The sequence below is a fragment of the Hirundo rustica genome, chromosome 28 (assembly GCF_015227805.2).
Source record: "Hirundo rustica isolate bHirRus1 chromosome 28, bHirRus1.pri.v3, whole genome shotgun sequence".
In the NCBI taxonomy this organism is placed as follows: Eukaryota; Metazoa; Chordata; class Aves; order Passeriformes; family Hirundinidae; genus Hirundo; species Hirundo rustica.
Genome location: NC_053477.1, coordinates 4,611,629 through 4,632,536, shown reverse-complemented (window position 1 = coordinate 4,632,536; position 20,908 = coordinate 4,611,629). Strand labels below are relative to the sequence as shown.

General features: G+C 56.1%; 1 protein-coding gene across 1 annotated transcript; it reads right to left on the bottom strand.

The window, feature by feature from the left end:
* Positions 1-854: 854 nt before the first annotated feature.
* ERLIN2 (ER lipid raft associated 2) lies at positions 855-11,113 on the bottom strand. Its single transcript, XM_040087655.2, has 11 exons — positions 10,990-11,113; positions 10,800-10,881; positions 10,524-10,570; positions 10,157-10,218; positions 9,402-9,527; positions 7,645-7,718; positions 7,213-7,271; positions 6,264-6,355; positions 5,880-5,969; positions 4,383-4,462; positions 855-3,399 (listed from the first exon to the last, which is right to left on the bottom strand). Exons 1-11 carry the CDS (start codon positions 11,094-11,096, stop codon positions 3,190-3,192), a joined length of 1,029 nt encoding a protein of 342 aa, XP_039943589.1. The 5' UTR covers positions 11,097-11,113; the 3' UTR covers positions 855-3,189.
* Between the last annotated feature and the right edge of the window lie 9,795 nt (positions 11,114-20,908).

Below are 20,908 nucleotides of genomic sequence, written 5' to 3'. Positions count from 1 at the left end.
GCCGCTTCCGCCACACACCCGCTCCCGCCCCCGCTCTCGGCCAATCGGATCGCTCCGACGGCGCCGCCATGTTGGGAAGGTCGCGGCGGGCCCATGGCGCCCCGCTCGTCCCCTCCCCTGGGTTCGGTGACAAATCCAAATCGTTCCGTGCCCTCAGGAACTGGAGCGGGCGCCGCACGACTGCTCCGCTCCCCGCCACCCTCCACGGCCACCCTCAAAATTAGGTTGTTATCCCTGCATGAGGAGCCGTCTCCCAAGGGTGTGAATTTCAATTACTGCGGGGAAAAAAGGCATCATAAAAACAAGGCAGGGAGCAGTGCTTGTCCTGCAGGCCCGGTGTGAGGCGTGGGGAGCGCGGCCGCAGGGCCCGGGGCAATGCTCGGCTTTATGGAGGAACTGCGAGGGGAAGAATGGGAAACCGCCGGCTGGAACACATTAACTCAAATATTTGTCTTAATGTGCAGAACTTCGCTGTCCCTCTGCAGATCCAGTGTTTACACAGCTGGGTAAAAACACCCAGAAGGTTCCTGCCCTTTGTCTGGTAAAACACAAGGAATCTCTGCAAACTTTACTAAATCCGAGGTTGTTTGCTGCTCCAGTCTGGTTCCTGCGTTCTTTGCTCAATCCATAGCAAAGCAGGGGCTGACAGACACAGGGTTCCTTGGACACAGACACCTCTGAGCCTTCCTCCACTTTCCTCCTCCTCCTCACTGGAAAGGGAGAACCAGCCCCGACCCCAGCACCCACAGCTCCCCACTCCCACCTCGCCATTCCCTCTGGATTTGCCCCTGCAAATCTGTCTACCTGTGATATATTAAAGCTTACCCACAAACCCTGACGTTAAAGTTGGAAGATTCTAAAATTGAAGGCCATTTTTATTGTCATAGCAAATACCAAAATAAAAAGGCTTTGAATTCAGTACACAAGGTCAAAGACTGCACTGGCAGAGCATTTCCACACTCCCAGGTATCAGCAGCGCCACAAACCTCTGTTCCCTTTGCTACAGAGTGGGTTTAAAGTTCAGATCTTCATCTCAAGATTAGGGAAACAGGACAACTTGCCTGTTAAAGAGGCAGAGGGAATAAAGGTTTACGTGGAGAGATGGATCCACTCTGGAAAATTCAGGACATTTTAGAGTGAAGAAACCTGAATGAAGACACGACAGATATTGGCTTGTGAAGACTGATACACTCTCAACTTTGCTTTTCCTTTTTTACTCTTAGTACAATTTAACTAAATTACACTAATACTTCAGCAGTCAGGGTTTTAATTAAAAAAAAAAAAAAAATCATTAAGAGCTCTTTATCCCAAGCTATTGTCTTGCTGTGAAATCACACATAAAAAAAAAGCCTTTATAATACCACTTTGGCTTAGCTGGGTCTTTACATTAGTGAAAAATACTTGTGTAAAAGGAGGTGTTAGTTGCTGATGGAAACCTCGAGCACGAACGTAGAACAATCTCAAATGAGCTCCTCCTCATGGCTGAACTTCTGTTCCCTGTTACAATCTGCCTGCACAGACCTATTGACGAGTCAGGAATACCACAGCCTCCCTGGGGATGTTGTTGACTGCCGTGGGTCTGATGCAGGCCTGGAGATGGGACTTCCCTCAGCTCTTGTCTCCCAAGACACACAGAGAGGACGGGACTTTTCTCCAGCAGAAACCGATGCTCAATTTCCATTCTGCATTCTCAAGCACCAACAGGGAAGAGAAAACTGCTGTAAAAACCCTGGAGCCAGCAGCTGAGATTGATCCGGGCTCTCTCAGAGGAACAGACAGATGAGGGTCTGAACGCTGAAGGGTGAGACCCGGGGAACGGGGGAGCAACAATGTGGGGCACGAGCCTGGGAAAGCACCAGGCTGTCTGTGACAAGGAGCACTGGCGTCATCTCAGAAGAGGACACTGACCTCAGATTATATCAGCAATTAATCACCAGGCTCTGCTGCCAAATGCAGATGGGATTAGGCAGGGAAAGAAAAAACGTTCTCTCTAGGCCAGTCATATTTTGCACGTGTGGAGAACAAAGCCCTGTTCCCTCCCTGCACGTGGGATGTGAGGAACTGAGCAGCTCTCTGGAGGGGAAGGTACATTCTGCTCCATTGTTCTGACAGAAAAAGGGGAACCCATCTTTGGGCAGTTCAGAAGAGCTGCTTTTCTCTGCCTCGTGACCCTTCAGGATCATGGTTTGTCCTTGGCCCGTACAAAATCTTCCTCCCACGAGGTCCATTCAGCCCCAGTCCCACAGGAGCTCCGTTCTGCTCACTTCAGCTCACCTCAAGGTCCTTTTTCAGTCAGACACTGCCAACACTGAGATCCAGCTGCTCCCACAGAGCAGGTAACAAGCTAAAAAACTGTCTGGTCACTCCAGCAGCTGCTCCCCAGCAAGGCCTTTTGTAAAGTCAGGGTCCCTGAGACAAAAATTCTTTCCTCTCTGGTTTTCTAGGACAATTTCCATCGTTTCTCTGAAAATCCCTCCCAGCTCTGCACTCCAGCAGCTGAACTGCTGGGAAAACTCCTGTGCCCTACAGAAACACGACAAATGGAAAACAAAGCAGAGTCAGGCCAGAGCAAATGAAGAGTCTGGGTCACTCCCTGCGTGATGTGGTCTAAGGCTTCGATCCCGCCGTCAGTGGGAACCTGCAGGATTCCAGCTGAGCCTCTTTCCCTCACGGGGTCACCTCACGTGGGCTCAGCAGCCACCTGCCACTGGCCCCAGCCTCCAGCAGCTGCTTGTAGTGTACAAAATCTAGCACCTTGTTCTCAGAGGGGATTGAAATAAAGTACTTGGAATTTTCAGCAACAAAAAAAACCCCAAACCCAAACCCAAAACAAGTTGTAGCAGCAATTCCCCTCCCTCCAAAACCTCAACATTTCTTTAACTGCAACTGCTATGAACCACCTCAATCCCAAATTAGGTTCCCACCCAGCTGATAGCCCTGACAGCCTCTCCCAAATCCTTGGTCTGGGTGACCAAGAGCTGGGGAGATGCAGCTACAGAGCACAGCGGGAGCTTAGAAGTTACCAGAAAACCCACCCCATAAATACCAAAGTCCTTGTGTCTAATTGTCATATAAAAGATTGAAAGGATTAAATCTGATTCGTCTCCTTCAGCACAGGAAAGGGGGAAAACGAAAAGGAATTTCCCAGTTCATGATTTTTTGATATAAAATGAGTAGAAATCTTTCTTTTCAGTTGATGTTATGAAGTAGTTTTGTGTCCTCGCTGGTTCCTGCCCCATCCTCCTCTTGGATTCCTTCTGCCAGTCCCTCTGCAGATTTGGTCTGGCTCCCTGCAGAGTCCATGAACATGTTGGGAATATCTTTGCCAAAGTAGATCTTGCTGTTGGCTGCGATTGCCTTGTACTTCATCAGCTGCAAGTACTCGGGAGTTAACTTGAGCTGCACGGAGAGAAAACGGGTCACAACAGCTCGGGTTCGGGAAAAAGGAAATCCTGCCACGAGCACACGAGGCACAGACTTCCCACAAGCCCAGCAGGCACGGCCAGCCCTCCAGAGGGAAACACGGAGCGCCCAGAGCCAGGCTCTCCTGTGCAGCTCTAAATCCCAGAGACTAAAGGCAGGATGGGAAGCGATGGCAGCAGCTGGGGAAAGGCTCAATCCAAACGTGACGGGGATGCTCCAGAGCACATCGCTCACTGCAGCCCTTGCAACGAGAGCTACTGAGGAGGGAAATATCCCTGGCTCTTTTCCAGGGAGCAGATCCACGAGTGTGTCCGGGTGAGAGGAGCTCACATTCCTCCAGGATAATGACATTGTAACAGAGAGGAGGGAACAACTGGCACAAAACCTCGGCACAAACGCCCCAGCCCTCTGCCCCCTCTCCCTGACCACCACAGAACCGAAACTTCCTGCTGGGATGTCCTGTCACATTCCTTGCTGTAGGCAGGAACACGCCTGGGGATTTTTTGTTGTTTTCTCTCTGCAGTACCGAGGCTCTTCCAGGGTGTCTGAGATCAGCTCCATTTGTTCTTTCCCTGCCCTGTGGTTTATCCTACCCCTGCCTGTCACCCTGGAGATCTCTCTGCCCCGACTGCCTGCCAGCTTGAGACTGGAATGAAACCACATTTCTCATCACAACAGCGTGAGAGGGCAGCACTGAAAGTGATATTCCACAGAGAGCCAGGCCTGTGAGCGCCTGGCAGAGCAGAGATTTCACATGCCCTGACACTGATCTGTCCAGAGAACACAATGAACTTGCAAATAAGGATCTAATTGTTGATTAATTGTTGCAGATGAAAGCTTTGCTGAGAGGAGATGGCCTTGTTTTGCTTTTTGACTTAAACAAGGATCACTGCCTGCCCTGTGCTGAGTATTTCCCTACAGCCTGGTGCCCTGAGGCACCACAAAGGAAAGCACAGTACCTTGTTGGCCTCGGCCACCTTCATTGCAGTGTAACACTCAGCATCAGCTCTCGCCTTCTCTCGTGCAAGAAATGCAGCATCTGCAAGAAAACACATGCCCTGAGCCACATTTCTATTTCCAGCCACCTTAGCACCCTTTGCAGCTGGTAACTCTTCAGAAAGTGGCCAGAGCCACATCTCAACTGCACAGGACCCAACCAAGGGAAGAGGGAACAAAATGGGAACCCAGAAATGGGAGCTCAGTTTGCAGCTAACGGCCGCAGGACGAGAGCATTAATAAGAAAATTGCATCTGCAACTGCAGAGCTCAAAGAACTTGACAAACATCAGGGTTTGATTATCCCCATCACGTGGGCCCAGCTCAGCCTTTCTTCTCGAGCCAGGACTGACTGTGGTGCTGAAACGCAGCAACTGCTCTCCTGCAGACGTGGATTTACCCACAGCCTCTGCCCAGGACGCAGGAACGGCCTGAGCAGCTCTGCAGACGAGGATGTGATTCCCAGATGGGATCTGGGATGCACAGATGAAGGTTCTGGCACGCAGAGCAGGGGATTTTAACCTTGACAGGCTCTGCCCCTCGCACAGATGCTGCTGAGCTTTTCTCTGCTGCATCAACAACTGCTCCAAGGCTCTGATTCTGTGGATACTGAAACTCCTGACTCCTGGCAGAGACACCTAAGGAAAGGAATACTTCTCCTCTCCATCCAGGGATAACGATGGGTTATCAGCCCACCACGTTAAGGATAAAATGGAATTCCCCAGTGGAATCCTGCCCATCTCCCGCCATTCCTCCTAAGGCACAGAGCCACACAATTGCAACATGACAGCCTGGGTCAGAGAGCTGCAGAGCTGGATAAACCATTTGTTTACTTGCCCCAGCAGGGAGCCCTGGGAGCTGCTGCACTTAAAGATCCTGTAAACAGCTGGATGCTCTGGCCCACAGCTTCCTGGCCTGGCTAAAAGGAGAGGCTGGTCCCAGCCAGAGACACCAGGAAAAAATGAAGAAAAGGAATCCTCCGCCAGCACAGACCCAGACTGAGGGCTGACACCTGCTGACACAGTTATAAGAAATAAACCCCATTGTATTTCTGCAAAGAACTTCTTAATGAGAAGCTGCTGATCTGTAAAACTCTTAATTGGCTCCTCAGTGGCTTCTGCAAAGCTTGTCAGGGCCTCTAATGAATGTAAGGGGAAAAAAGAGCCTTGCCACTCCCTGGCTGGAATTGCAGAGTCCTCTCCACGCCCTGGAGTTTCTTTGACAAAGCATTCTATCAGATGGGTGAGGGAACATCTCAGGTTCAAACTCCTACAAAGATCACCTTGAGAAAGGGAGTTTCAAGAAGCACAGCCTGCAAAGAAACTCCTATTCCTGCCTCTGGTCAAGAACTTCACCCCAGTGAAGGTCAGCCTGGGCTGAAGAACAGTCAACACACACTTCAACAGCTCCCTGGTGAACTGCTTCAGGATCTATTTACTGGAAAGTTCATCCCCCACTCACCTTCAATCTCTGAAATTCGCTTCTCTGTTTCCTTTTCCATCACTTTCTGTCCATAAGTTATTTCAGCAACTTGTGCAATCTTTTCTGCCTCTGAAACGAAAACAAGAACACACCCACACCGTCATCACACACCTTCCTAATGCCAGAGACAGCCTCAGCCTGGAAAATCCTCACTCATCACCCACTTCAGGTGGAAATGAACGGTGGGAAGAATTTCCAGCCCACAGAAAACAAAGCTGGAACCCACCTGAAAAACTCCTGAGTTTCTCTGGGCAAGCTTCAGATCAGAGAAGGTCCCAGAGGGAAGCAGGTGCATCCCTCCCTCCCTCCCTGAGCTCCCTCGCTGCCTGTCCCCGCTCCCTCTCCCAGCCCAGGCACACAAACCGATCAGGGCTTTCTTCCTCTCCGTCTCTGCCTCCTTCTCCACCACTTTCTGCTTCTGCGCCGCGATCAGCAGCTTCGTCTTCTCACTCTCCCTGGGGAGCAGGAAAAGCCAGTTAAAACCAGGAGCTCACTGGTGTGGGGCTCACAACACATCCCCAGAAGGAGCTGCTGGCTCTGCCCTCCTTCCAGCACGTGTCCAGGGCAGGCAGATCAGCAGTGTCAGCGCAGGGACCTGCACACAGCTTTTTGCTCAAATCAAAGCATTCTTTCCTCCCCTCTATTGCAGGAGGATTTTCCAGTGAGTCCCTGTGACACAGTCCCTGCAGGCTGCCCTTGGTGCCTTTTCTATCTTACTGTTTTTTACTCACATTCATGAGTTTTTAAAGTGTGAACATAAATAAAAACTCTGCTCCTGCTCCCAGTCAGAGAAGAGACCTGGAACTGAGTCTCTCTCAACACATCCTGCTGTATTTACGGCACCAGAACTGATCTGGGGCCTCCTGCCATGACCACGCCACACAGGATTTACCACAAGCACCAAAGCTGACCTGCAGTGCTGGGGAAGCAGAATGGGTGAGGGATCCCATCCTGGCAGGGAGTCAGGGAACAGGGGCAGGCAGCTGCAGGGCACTGCAGAGGGATCAGCACGTCAAGTGCTGTCAGAGAAAGTTATTTCAAAGCTTTGCAAGTCTTCAGCTTGTTGAATCAACAGTTTCTCTATCCCAGTCAAACAAGAGGATTAGTGGTGAAATCCATCCCTCTGCCACTCAGGGCTCTGAACACAGGGAGGGCAAATCCCTCCTGTGCTCAGGGGCTCCAGGTGAGGGCCCTGCCAGGGCTCGGTGCTGCTGCTCCCCAGCCCCTTCCTGAGGGGCAGCAGGAGGCTGAGGGCACCACGATCCCCCAGTCCTGTTAGTCTGCCCTTCTGGATCCTTCTGGGAACACTTACATGAGCTCGTAATTCCTCCGGATTGTTTCAGGGATGTTTGGCTTTGTAACTCGAACTGCCTGAAGAGAGAGACGAGGAGAACATGGGCCAGCAGCCAAGTGGCCCCTGGGGCTGCAGGACACTGGGGGTGGCACTCGGGGCCACCAGAGCTGCACCAGCTGCGAGCAGGCCCCAAACCCACAAACAGCACTGAGAGGTCTCCTGACATGACAGGAGAGTGTAACGTGGGCAAACCAGCACCCAGAGTAACCCCAGGAGAAACTCGACACATCAGAACTGAGGGGACAGAGGGACACTGCTCCCACTCCGCAGGTTAAATGGAATCTGTGTTGTGAAGCAATTTCCTGAACAAATCTCAGCTTCTTGTTTCCTTTTAGCCCTTTCCACTCTTCACAATCTGCCCCTTCAAAATGTCAATCAAATCCTGATTACCTGTATAATTAATCCGGGGGCCATGGTGGTTAGGTCTTGCTGCAAGGCCAGTTTAAGGTTTTCATCAATTTGATCTGATTGGGGAAAAAAGAAAAGGGAATGAAACATCCCCCAAGGCAGTTTGCTGTCAGCACCCAGAGTGAGCTGGGGTGGATCACATTTCTGATCCCTAGAAAGCACAAATGGGAGCTGGATGTAGAAGTGCTGGGCTGACCCCAAGGCATGTTCCCAGCTCCCCCAGCCCTTGGGACACACCACAGGAACGGGGCAGGCATGAAAGGAAACCCTCCAGCTTCCCATAACCTGCAGTTTGGAATCCTCCTGAGGCAGACACAGCACCTTTACAGCAAGGAACCTGTGCTCTAACCCCCTTCCCCACTGAACTTCCCAACCAGATCCTGAGTGACGAGGTAAATCCTGACTCACCTGCACCGTGCCAGCAGGACACAAAGCAAAGGGAAAGGCAGGAATGGGAAATGGCAGCGTCAGTTACTTTAACAGGCTGCAAAAATCATCAGCTATGGCTCCTTGGCTCAAGGAGCCCCAGAACTCCAGCGTAGCTGAGGATTTCAAAAGGAAACGCAGCCTAAAACCCTGCTCGATGAAAGCTCCAAGGAGGGCAGTGCTTCCAGCTGGGGCCTGCTGGGAAGTGCAGAGGGAAAATCAAACTGTAACGGCTTTAAGAGGGATCACATCGCACTCCTGGACTGTTTGCTTTGGTCCCAGTTCTCTATCTGGAGCTCGGGCTCCTAATGAAGCCCAGCCAGGAGTTTGGGGAGCAGCTGTTATCAGTTCCCTGCACCTGCTGGCAGATGTGGGGGCAGAGGGCAACGTGAGGCCGCTCGGAGGGGCCGTGCCCCACTGCAGAGCCCGAGCCAGCCCCAGCCAGCTCAGCCCAGGGGTTCCAGGGAGTTTGTACAAGTCCCTGCTGTGCAGAGCGGTGCTTTCAGCCCGTTTCAAGCAGCCGTCAGCAGCAGCTGCAGACATCTGGAGCCTCCATCGGCCAGGAACCCGTGCAGCTGCCAGCAGGAACTGGGAACTGGGGGGGATCCCAGCCCCAGCCCCGCAGCTCGCGTGGGAAGGGGAAGCCAGGCTCCTTGGAAAGCCCAGGCTGGAGAGGACGGGAGTCTGCTCTCTCAGGCACAAACCCCATCCTGCTGGGCCCCCAAACCGCCCCCAGCAGCTCCGTGCCCACAGGCAGCAGCGCTGAAAGGCTGCGAGGATTTCCTGTCAGCGCAGAGCCAGGAACAAAACACTCGGCATTGGCAGCCACGGGGCCGATCCCACCGAGAAACCGCAGCTTCTCCTCAGCTCTCCTGCCCTGCGTGTCCCTGGTTTCCTGTGGGGAAGGTCGGCAGGCTCCTGCCAGCGCTCCTGGTTTGTGGGCACGGCCCAAAGCTCATCAAACTCTGCCCAGCCAGGGTTTGCTGCGCAACAGCAGAGAGCCACAGCCCGGCTTTTCCATCTGCATTAGAGAATCCTGTGACTGATTCGATCCATCACAGCTGCTGCACACACAGAGAATGCCACAGAATTCCCGCTCCCTTCTCTAAAGGGAGGCTACTGGCAGGGCTGGGGTTTATTGTTACAACAAACTGAAGCACTCAGCTCCGAAAGATAACAGGGATAAACGATGGCAGCTGCTTAACAGCCCCGACTGCGAGCAGAGCCAACACGGGATTAATGGATGAAGCCATCAGTGGGGATTCTGCACCAACAGCCCACGGGGAGAGCCCTCAGAAGCAGCCCCAGCTCACCAAAGAGCTCGATGTAAACCTCCTGCAGCGTGTGGACACTGCAGAACTGGTTCAGCTCGTGGTGGATCTTGTTGAAGATGAGAGCCTTGTCGTAGTCGGCCGTGTAGTTCTTGACGATGTCGTACACTGGGAGAGGAGAGAGCACGGGGATGGAGCAGGGAGGGAAGGGGAGCAGGGGAAGGGGGCTGAGAACTCCCAGGGAAAACCCTGGAGCTCAGCACCAGGCAGGGGCTGTGAAATGAGCGAGCCCCCTTGCCCTCAAACCCTCTGGCCAGGGCAGGTTTACCTAGTGCCGGTATTTTGTGGCACTTTCACTGGTATCTGTGCCCTGCCTTGTGAACAGAAGGGTCTGCAGCCCCCAGGCCTCAGGATGTGCTGGGGCTGCACACACACACAGAGCTCCAGGCTGAGCCAGGCACTCCAGGGCTAAACCCCAAAGGATTTGGGAAAAGGCTGCCCAGTGTTTGTCCCCGGGCTGCAGAGGAGCCTGTGCTCACAGCGCCTGGCTGCCCCTGACTCCAATCTCTGCTGCACAAAGCTCAGGGGGGCTGGGATAACAGAGCTGGTAAAAGCAAGAAACAATAAACACCCCAAATTCTGGGGAGAGCGGGCTCAGAGGGAACACCCCGAGCTCAGGGCTCTGCCAGGTGCTGGGGCACGCCTGTGGCACAGCCTGGCTCCCAGGCAGACACAGCCCAGCCTCTGCACCTCCTGCCACTGCAGCACAGCGTGCCCGGGGCAGAACTCTGACTCACCGGCGCTCTGGATGAGGAAATTCACCACCTCGATCCTGTCGAAATAGATCATCACTCCCCCGCTGCGAAGGGAGAGAAGAGGGGGTGATGTTTGCTGCAGGCTGAGGGGCTCTGAGGGGCTCTGTCCCCTCCGGTGGGATGGGTGAGGGACCCAGCCCGGCCTGCTCAGCACCCCGACGCCCCCAGCAGAGCCCAAACCCCGCAGTCCCGGGGAGTGGCACTGACACAGCCCTGGGGGGCTCATTGTCTGGAGAGGCCCTGCAGAGGCTCCCAGTGACCCCAGTTTGGGGGCTGCAGGAAAGCTCAGTCTCTGGGGAGCTTGCAGCTGGGATGAAGGGCTGCGGTGGGGAAGAGCCGAGCGTCTCACCTGGTGCCACACGGGACATTTTTCACCTCGTCCGTCTGCAGCGTGGTCTGCAGGGGATTGAAGGAAAGCGGCTTAGGAGAGGGATTTCCCCGGCACAAATCTCACAACCACGTCCGCCGGGACCCTCCAAAGCAGGAGCTGTACCCGCCTCGCTCCGTCCCTCGTCCGGGGCCCAGCGGGACCGTCCCGAGAGCCTCTCCCGGTACCGGGCACAGCCACACCCAGCCCCCGCCACCACCCGGGCTCCCCCGCGTCCGGGCCCGGGCCCAGCAGCACCTGCACTGACTTGTAGGACGTGATGAAGGGCAGCATGAGGTGGAAGCCGGGCCCGCTGGTGGAGGTCAGCAACGCTCCGCCGCTGCGGAGGGAACGGGAGGGAGAGAGAGGGAGAGAACTGTGAGCGGCGGCGGCGGCCGGCCGGGGCCCGGCTCTCTCCCCGCAGAGGGCCCAGCCGGGCCCGTCTCACCGGTAGTAGACGCCGATGTGGCCCTCATCGATCTTGTGCACGGCCGAGAGGAGCGCGGCGGCCGCGACGCCGAGGGCGAGGGCGGCGATGGCACCGAGCTGGGCCATGCCCGGCACCGGCGGCGGCACCGGCGGCGCGCCACTGACGTCATCACCGCGCGACCGCGCCGCCGCCGCCAGGGGGCGATGGAGGAGCGGGGATGCGGCCCCGGAGGCGGCGGGTTCGGGACCCCGGCGGGGTTTGGGGCGCGGAGAACCCCCGGACCCCGCTCCCCGTCCCGCGGACTCACAGAGTTAGCGAGTTAAGTGTCGGAAGGGACATCGAGACTCATCCCGTTCCACGGCCTGCCGCGGGCCGGGGCATTTCCCACTTCTCATTTCCCACAGCTGGAAAGCGCCCGCAGGCTCCTCCAGCCCAGCTCCCGGCCCTGCACAGACCCCCAACAATCGCCCCGTGTCCCGGAGAGCGCCGTCCAAACTCCCCTGGAGACCTGACTGCCAATATCCAGCCTAAATCCCCCCTCTTTCCATTAATTTTATCAGGCACAAAGTTTGTATCTCCTCACTGAGCTCCCCCGGCATCGCCCCCACACACAGACCCCCCGTTTGCTGTCCAAATCTTGTGCGGGCACGCACAGGGAAAGGGATGGACCACAAAATACAGAATCGTCCGGCTCTGTAACCTTGGAAAGGGACCTAAAAACCGTGTGAGAGATGTATAAAACGTCAATAAAGGAGAAAGATTTGATCTCTACTCGTGATAGATCTCCGAGGTTGTATATAACAACCCTGTCAGGAGGGTTCAGCGCCATTTAGGAATAAGGAATGAAATATCCACGATATTTGTCAATCCAAATTTTACAGCTCTTAAATAAGCGCAAAAGGGCGCCAGAGATGAAAAACACCCTGTAGTTGGTGTTTTTTTAAAGGCGTTTGCCCAGATTTAAGGCCTTGATAAAATGTATTAAATCTTTAAAGGTTTTAATGAATCTAGTATGTGTTTCATAAATCACAAGCCTCTGCTCAGCCCCTCTCAGTTTAATAAGGGTAAACTAGGAAATTGCTCTGAGCTGGAGCAAAATGCATCCATGGAATATTGAAAAGTAATAGATTTTTAAATGTGGGGAGTTCTGGCTCGCAGGAGAGGTTTTGGTTCATAACACCGGCACTATATCACTGCCCTGAGCGGGAAACCAGCTGCGGCCACGTGTTTAACAGCATCAAGATGTGAACCAGCACAAAGGTAAATATTATTTGTAATAATCCTTAAAAAAAAAAAAAAAAAAAAAGCCAAAAAAAATCATTACTGCTGGACTTGAGGCCAGGAACATTCAGCGGTGTCTGTGCTGCGGCACTCGGGATTTTAACAGGGCTTTTTGTAGGAATAAATGGTTTATTGCACCCAGTTCTCTCCAGCTTCTTCATCCCTGCCTCATCCCCTGCCCCTGTAAAAAATATCCTGTGGAGTTTTCTGTGGAGCTCAGTGAGACAGTTTGGGGGTCTCTGGGTGCTCGTGGTTCCAGACTTGTGGGGATGGAGCTGGGTTCAGACCCGGGCAGGCCCTGGGTTGGGATGAGGGTGAGAGAGCTGGGATGGTGGGAGAGAGCTGGGATATCCATGGGCAGAGCTGGGATATCCATGGGCAGAGCTGGGATATCCATGGGCAGCCCTGGGATATCCATGGGCAGCCCTGGGATATCCATGGGCAGAGCTGGGACATCCATGGGCAGAGCTGGGATATCCATGGGCAGCCCTGGGATATCCATGGGCAGAGCTGGGATATCCATGGGCAGCCCTGGGATATCCATGGCCAGAGCTGGGATATCCATGGAGAGCCCTGGGATATCCATGGGCAGAGCTGGGATATCCATGGGCAGCCCTGGGATATCCATGGCCAGAGCTGGCATATCCATGGAGAGCCCTGGGATATCCATGGGCAGAGCTGGGATATCCATGGGCAGAGCTGGGATATCCATGGGCAGCCCTGGGATATCCACGGGCAGAGCTGGGATATCCATGGAGAGCCCTGGGATATCCATGGGCAGAGCTGGGATATCCATGGGCAGAGCTGGGATATCCATGGGCAGCCCTGGGGTATCCATGGCCAGAGCTGGGATATCCATGGGCAGAGCTGAGATATCCATGGGCAGCCCTGGGATATCCACGGGCAGAGCTGGGATATCCATGGGCAGAGCTGGGATATCCATGGCAGAGCTGGGATATCCATGGGCAGAGCTGGGATATCCATGGAGAGCCCTGGGATATCCATGGGCAGCCCTGGGGCACGGGGAGGGTCCGGCGGGGCCGGCACAGGGCGCGGTGTAAAGTCTGTCTGCTCTCATTAGCTGTCACAAGTAACAACGGCAATAAAGGCAATTCCGAGGCTGCTGGCCATTAATCACCGCCTGACAGCTGGGAATAGGGCTGGAAAAACTCTGTCCCCGTGCTCCTGCTTTGGCGTTTAAGGTTACCTGTGCGGCTGGAACGGTGGGGTGGAAAGCTCTGCTCGTCAGCCCTGCCCCAACCCCACTCCAGTCTCCTCTGTTTGTATCCTGTCCCTGACCCCATCCTGAATTCTGTCTCCACCTCCATTTCCACCCCATTCCTATCCCCATCCCCATCCCCATCCCCAGGAAGGGAAATCCCTGGAAGGAGCTGGGAGGCTGCAGGGTGCTTGGCTGGGCCCTTACCTGCTCTGGCTCGGGAAGGGAAGGGAAGGGGGTGGGAGAGGGGCTCTCTGGGGGGAACACTTCCCGAATTCCGTCCATCGAACATTATTTGCCGATTACGGGGCAGAATTGTGTTCGAGTCTGTCCGGGCTCGTTCCGTGTCAGCTCTAACAATGCAGCACTTGGCAGCCCAGGCAGCTCTGTGGCGTTGGCCATTAATCATCCCCTGACAGTCCGGAGCTGGGAGCGAGGAACCGCTCACACGTGGTCGTGGTGCCCCCTCCCCACGGCCGGTGGGGCAGGGGGGGCTTCCTCTGCCTTGGGCCCACCCAAACCCGTGAGCTGAGGCTCCTGGATCCACGGGAGGGATCCAGGCAGGGAGGGAGTGGGGAGACATTCCTGCCCTCGCCGTGGGGCAGGCAAGCTCCAGGGAACAACCCTGCTCTTGGGAACGCGTTACAGCACGTGGCACTGCCGGCGTTCTCCTCTCCATCGCCATCCCCTCGCTCCGTGAGCCCCGAGCAGGAGCTGGGGGTCTGTCCTGGGGGGTGATCCCGGGGGGAGCCCGTTCCCGGCACAGGAGGGGAGCTCTCCCCGAGCCTTCTCTCCGCGCCTCTCGTTGTCCCGCAGGCGCCAGCCCCGTGGCCGGGTGCCAGCGTGCCAGGTCATCCCCCAGTAAATAAAGGAGCAATGTGTTTCCAGCCCCCCGATGCTGTTTTCTAAAGGGAAATGATTAATGGTGCTTGGAAACCACAATTCATCCCGGGAAAGAAAGTAGATTTACCCGAAACATGCGTGAGAATTAGTGCTGGGATCGGCTCCTGGGGCAGAGGGGGGAAGCTAATGGCAAACAGAGCCCGTCTGTGCGCAGGGGGAGGGAATAGCCCGCCAAAAACATGGGCTGGAGGAGCTGGGATGGAGCTGGGACAGGAGGAGGAGAGCCAGGTCCCCTCCCCAGCTGGAAACCTCGGTCACTGCTTCCCTGATCCGCAGTGAGATGGTCACGATGGAGAAGGGAATTCTCCTCCCACGTGTGTCCCAACAGCAGAGCACAGGATGGATGGTGCTGATGGGACCAACACTCACCATTCCCAAAGGTCCAAGAGATACCTGGGAGAAGCAGGAGTTGCACCAGAACCCAGGACGCTCCAGCCTGTAAACACCAAATGCTCCAAAAACGTCTGTTTTAGGCTCAGGGAATGATCTCACCTTTCTCCTGCTGGTGGGATCCACTGGGGTAACTGGGATGGGCTGGGCTGCGCCACAGCAGCACGGAGCCATCCAGGTGCTTCATCCCTGGGGAGCAGGAGACTGCAGAGAAGGGAAAAACACCCTTTTCCTCCATGAGGGTAGGAGGGAGGGAGGCAGCCGTGGCAGCCCCGGCCAGGAGCGTGGTCCTGCTGGGATGTGGGAGCTGCAGCACCACCCTGCTGAGCTTCCAAGTTCGTGGAAAAGGTTTTCAGGCACAAATGCTGACCTGGTTCTAAGCTGCCGTGCTCTTCTCTGCCCGGGAGAGCAGCAGGGGAGGGGAGCAGGAACAGGTGACCTGAATTTATCTCCCCATTCCAGAGCTAACCCCAAGATCCTCGCCTTTACCTCAGCTCTGGATCAAGGCAGCAGCTGGCCCCACGCAGGTCCCGTCACATCAGAGGCGTGGAGGAACTCTAGGAGAGAGATTTATTTGTGGGATTCCAGGAAGGGCTGGGGAAACCTCGGCGAGGTGCTGAAGCCCAGGTCAGGAGTCATCCCTGGTTCGGTGATATATTTAGAGCAGGATAATGTAAGCGGCAGGAGGGAAAAAAATAAAAAATCCGTGGAGGAGGTGCAGATCCGTCCCCTTGGCCAGGAGTTACTGGATGATCCGAGCCAGGGAACAGATAGTTGGATTTCCCTTATTTCTCCTTTCAAATAAATCACAGCTCCAGAGGCCTTTAAACTCTGCAACATGATCTGTTCCAATAAGGAAGGGAATGAAAGGCTGCGTCTCTCTGGAAGCCTTCAGAGCCATAAATCTCCTATGTACAAACACAGACCAGATTTCCAAGTGCATTTATTTTATTGTATTGTTTTAACAGAAAAATCAAACTGCAATAAACTCCGTCCCTCATTAGCTGTCTCCATATCCAGGCCAAATGTTGCTAACGAATAAAATCAGGACAAAGGAATGTGGATGTGGGTCCAAGGCCTGGCCGGGCGCTGACCCCCCAAAGGCATTTCCCTCTGAGCCTCACAGAGGTGTGGGACGAGGGGGCCAAGGGGGTGGTTCCTGCACCGCCCATCGCTGCGGCTTTGCTGGGGTTGTCACCCCAAATCCAGCATCCCTGGCCCTGGCACCCCTCCCGGGCCCCCAGCACAGCAGCTGGAGTTTCGTTTAGGGGTTTCCTGCTTCAGTTTGTTGCGGTCCCTGATGTGCACCCCAAGAGCAGCGGGAACAGGGGGCGGTTTGGGTGGGTGCTCCCCAGGCTCCCTGAGACCCCACAGCTGCCCGCGTGGAGGGGCTGCAGAACTGGGGCTGCACTCATCAAGCACGGGGTCAAACCCCAAACCTGCAGTCGGGCGGCTCTGGAGCTGTCGGTCGTTAATCATCTGCTGACAGTCCCGAAGGGTCCAGCTGCTCCCAGAGCGGCTCTGGGGGGGACAGAGGGCTCAGGGACGGGGACGTGCCTGGCGCTGGTGGCGGCGTGGATGGCGCGGTCCCCAGCGACCCCACGGAGCAGCCAGCGGGTTTTCCCAAGCCCCCCAACCGCGCCCCGGGGGACAGCCGTGGAGGGAGCAGGGCTGTCCCATCCCAAAGACAGCACCTCCTGCGGCTCGGTCTGATCCGGGGAAAAGGCGAAAATCAATCCCAAGCAGCCCGGGGAGGAACAAGGAGCCTGTCTGCAGGATTTACGGCACCGAGCCGGAGAGCCCAGAGCAGCGCCCGCGCCGCGCGGGTCCCGCCTCAGCCCACGGAGAAATTCCTGACTTATTGAATCACATTTGTCATCCCTAAATACATATGCAGGCCCGTGTTTCTGAATCCATAAACATCTTTAACTAACTCCGCTCAGCGAGGCCTCTTTCAGCAGTAATTTATATTTAACTTTTTCCATATGCAGGGCCTGTCGCGTTGGTGTCATTTCCGGGAAAACCGGGGGGGCTCGGGGGGAGCCGGGGGCGCGGGGGGCGCGGGGGGAGCGCGGCGTGTCTTGGCCCGCTGGAGCAGCCCAGCTGCTGGCACGGCGCGAGAAATCCACCCGGCAGAGCCAGTGCTCATTAATCATTTGAACTACTAAACTGCCAGCTCCTTTCAAGATCTTTCAAGAAGTGTTTTCACCCAAAATAGAGTTGAAAACGCGCCGGGCCCTACTTTCAGAGTCTCATCCATCTGGCCATTATGGGGAGTGTCAGGCGGCTCTGACAGACAAGGCTGCTCTGTTCGAGGGGCCCCGGCCCCACAGCCTGTCATATCGCGGGGCTGATGGCATCTGACAGCTCCATTTGTACCTCCCTGCGAGATGAAAGGGCTGCTCCCGCCGGCGGGAGAAGGGCGCGAGGGATGAGCAGGGGCAGCCCGGGGTGCCAGCAGCAGCCCTGGCACCGCGCTGGCCCCACGGACAGAACGCCCCAGAGCCCCTCGCTGCCCATGTGTGACCAAAGGCCAGGTGCTGTGCCCACTGCCCAGCCCTGGCTGCGGCGCTGAGCTCTCCCCGTGCCCCGCTGGCACAGAGCATCCCGGAGCTGCCAGCCCTGCCCTGGCCCCCTTCTCCCCCGAACTCACAGCCAGCGCCCCGAGGGCTTCCCCCATGGCCAGGAGAGCTCAGGGTCTGCCCCACACCAACACATCCCAAAAGCAGGCGAGAGCTGCCGAATCCTGGTGCTCCCCTTGGGGCGTTCCTTAGGTAGGAACCCCCCCCAAGGTGCCCCAGTGCTGCAGGATTTCTGTGCCAGCACAGCAGCTTGGAAAAGTTTGGGGATTATGGAGGCAGCAATGGGGACAGAGCACATCTCTGCAGCCAGAGGAGCGGGCACCCAGCCAGCCCCATCCATCGCAGTTGCTCCCCACACAAAACCCAACCAGAGTCCAAGAGACTGTGGGAACCCCAGAAGGAAGGAAGGAAGGGCAGGCTTTTGGCTCCATTTCCATTTTGCCCAGAACATGGATCTTCTCACCTCCCAGAGGGACTGTCCTCCTCCAGCCTGGATGTTACCAGGACTGTGCAGGGAACGGCAACAAAACCCCACAAAGGAACACTGCTCCAGCAGAAGTGAGGAGTCCCTTTTGTAGGAGCCCTGCCCAGAAGACCGGGGCTCCTGGCCTCGATGCCATCCTCGGTGATGAGCAGCTGCATCCTTCTCATCCAGAGAGAAAAATACAGCAAACCTTTTGGGTGCTTCACTCTCCCTTCTCCTGCCAGGAAGTGCAGAAAAGACGGTGAGGGTTCAGCCAGAAAGATCCTTAACAGTCCCCATCCTGTCCTTCTCTCTCCTTCAGGAGCTGCTCATGGAGAGGTGGCACAGGGACCTCAGGCTCCCACTGCTCCCTTCTTTGGTGCAGCAGCATCTCCCTCTGCCACGGATGCACCAGTGCAGGTGCAGGGGCTGCTGCGGCGGGCACCGGCACAGCCCCGAGCGCTGCTGGGGCACTGCCCTCCGCAGCTGTGGGGGACACAACAAAGGCCACCTCGGTTCTCTGTTCCACTGAGGGGTCTGCAGGAAGGGTCTAGCAAGCCCCAGAAGCCACCAGATGCTGCATCCTTCATCTCCTTCCAAATTTTTCCAGGAGGGGCGATCCATGAATTTTGGGACCACAAGGTGCTGGAAGAGGTCACGTTGCACCCTGCAGGGTGTGCAGCTCTGACAGCACAGCATCGGCGCTCCACCGTCACCTTTGCAGAGGCACCTCCCCTGTGGGTCACATCCTCCTGTCCTGTCTCCTGCACGACGCTGGAAGGTGGGATGAAGTCATGGCAAAGCTGCTCCTGGAGGTTTCCATGAGCACCTTCAGAAAACACAAGGGTCTGTGTAAATCTTTGTGACTGGACCTCCAGGACCCTGCCCTGCACACGGAGCTGTCAGCTGAGCGCCCTCCTCTGCGCTCTCCGGTGAGGTTCAGAAATGTTTGTAAGGATCAGCATCTTCAGTAATTCACCACAAGAAGCCGAGGGGTGACTGTGGTCACACTCTGGGCCCGCAGGAACGAGCGGGATCCCTGCCACGCTCCGCCGTCAGCCTGCGCGAGGGAGCGGCCGTGGCTCAGCCCCAGGAGCAGGGTTCGGCACCTGCCAGGGGCCCTGTGCTGGGCTGTGATGCTGCTCGGACACTGCAGAAGAGGGAAACCATGGCCACGGGTCACTTCCTATGGGTCACTGGTGACCAGCCAAGGCCAGGTGTCCTGGGGAGGCCAGGAAGATGTCAGCGTATCACTGCCGAATCCGGAACCGGAGCTGCTGGAGGATTTGCCCCACACACCGATCCAGGGCCAGAGCAGCAGCTCTTCAGCCATTATCCAGAGCCAGAGGAAAGTCCACTCCCATTCGTGGCATTCCCGGCCACTGCAGCGTTCCCGGTGCTTGCCCACGCTCTCCCGGCCTTGGCGCCTTGAGGTCTTTGCCCTTCTGCACTCACCCCGACCAGGGCCTCTCGTCACTTGTGCTGTCCCACTGCTGGCAGTGGCTGGAGGTGAAGCCACACCAGGGCAGCGTGGGGCTCTGGGGGCTCAGTGTGGCTCACGGCGTCAATCCAGCTCCACGCCCCGGTGCCGCCCCGGCCGCTCCGTGTCACCGCCGGCTGCTCCGGCTGCTCCTCCTGCAGGGCTCCCGCTCACAGCCCTGGCACAGCACCTCCACTGCCATCTCCAAGCACGGCTCTGTCCCTCCAGGTCTGCTCTCAGCTCACGCAGCACCAAGTGTGTCCCAAAGCAAACCCCTGACCCCGGGCTGGGCACGGGGATGCTGCTGGGGGGACAGGAGGTGTCCGCGCCACTCCGGCTTTGAGGACAAACGGAGCCCGTCTTCTCCGTGGCTTCCACCAGTGCTCACGTGGAAAGAAAAGCTGCTTTATGCAGCTGAGGAACTTCTCATCCACCCACCACGGCTCCGCTCTGGCCCATGCCTCTGCTTCCCAACCTGACCCCTGGGCAGGCTCCAGCCCTCGAGGACGCCGTGCTCCGCTCCGGACTCTGAAACGCCTTGTACGTCTGCGGGCAGCCACCTCTGCATCACCTAAAAGACATCGGGGAGTTTTTTTGCAGGAGAGGAAGGAAAACACGGAGAAAAAAATGGGGCCTGGCTCTTTCATTCACGCATTTATTGGGCAGGCAGCGTGGCTGTGGTCAGCTGGGCTTCGGGCTTTACAGACGGGGATATTTATAAGGCACGCGGAGCGGCTCGGCGTGTGCGTCCAAGTCATTCCTTCCCCGGCACAGGGTATAATGTTGCCTTTGTTCGGCTGCCTCCGGCACGGCAGAGCGTGCCGTGCCGCTCGGCCGGGCCCCTCGCCGCGCCCCGGCGGTCCCGGCGCAGCCCCGCTCCTTCCACTCACACCACGGCCCGGCAACTGCCACGATAAATCAATAGGGAAGGAGAGGCTGCCAGTTAGACTAAACAAGTGCATTTGCAAGGATTGCTAACCCTCATTAATCACTCTGACAGTCCTAAAAACACATTTCCCCTTTAATGACTGTATTTGGATAATCAGAGCTTTTTCCTTGTGGCGCGGGGTGAGTGACGGTGGGCGCGACTCCGGCACCGGGGTCACCGGCGAGTCAAGAGCTGCAGGTCCCCGGCAGCTCGGGGCGAGCTGGAGACGGTGCTGCTGTGCCACGAGGAAAGGAGCCACCAGCACAGCCCCAACACCGCTGTTCCCACGTCCGACACCCACCGGCGTCCTCCCGGCCCCAGCTGGATTTGAAAAGGCCTTTTTCTGTCTCTCCGTGTTCCCTTTAGGTGACTTTTGCCTCCTGGAGAGGTTTGAAACCTTGCACATCTTTCTGTATAAATGATGCAACACATTAATGCACAGCACATTATGAAAATGGTAATTCAAACCCATACAACTCTAAATTAAGCCATACATTATCCGACCCACTCAGCCATATATCTTGCAGAAAGACAGGATTGAATCAAATCAAACCGAAACTGTGGAGTGCAGGTTGTTAGACAGAATGATTAATAAAGTGCATCCCAGTGCTGTTATTATAAAATGAATTCCGCAATAACCTGGGCATACATTACACAGGGAATTATTTAATATATTGGCGACACAACTGTT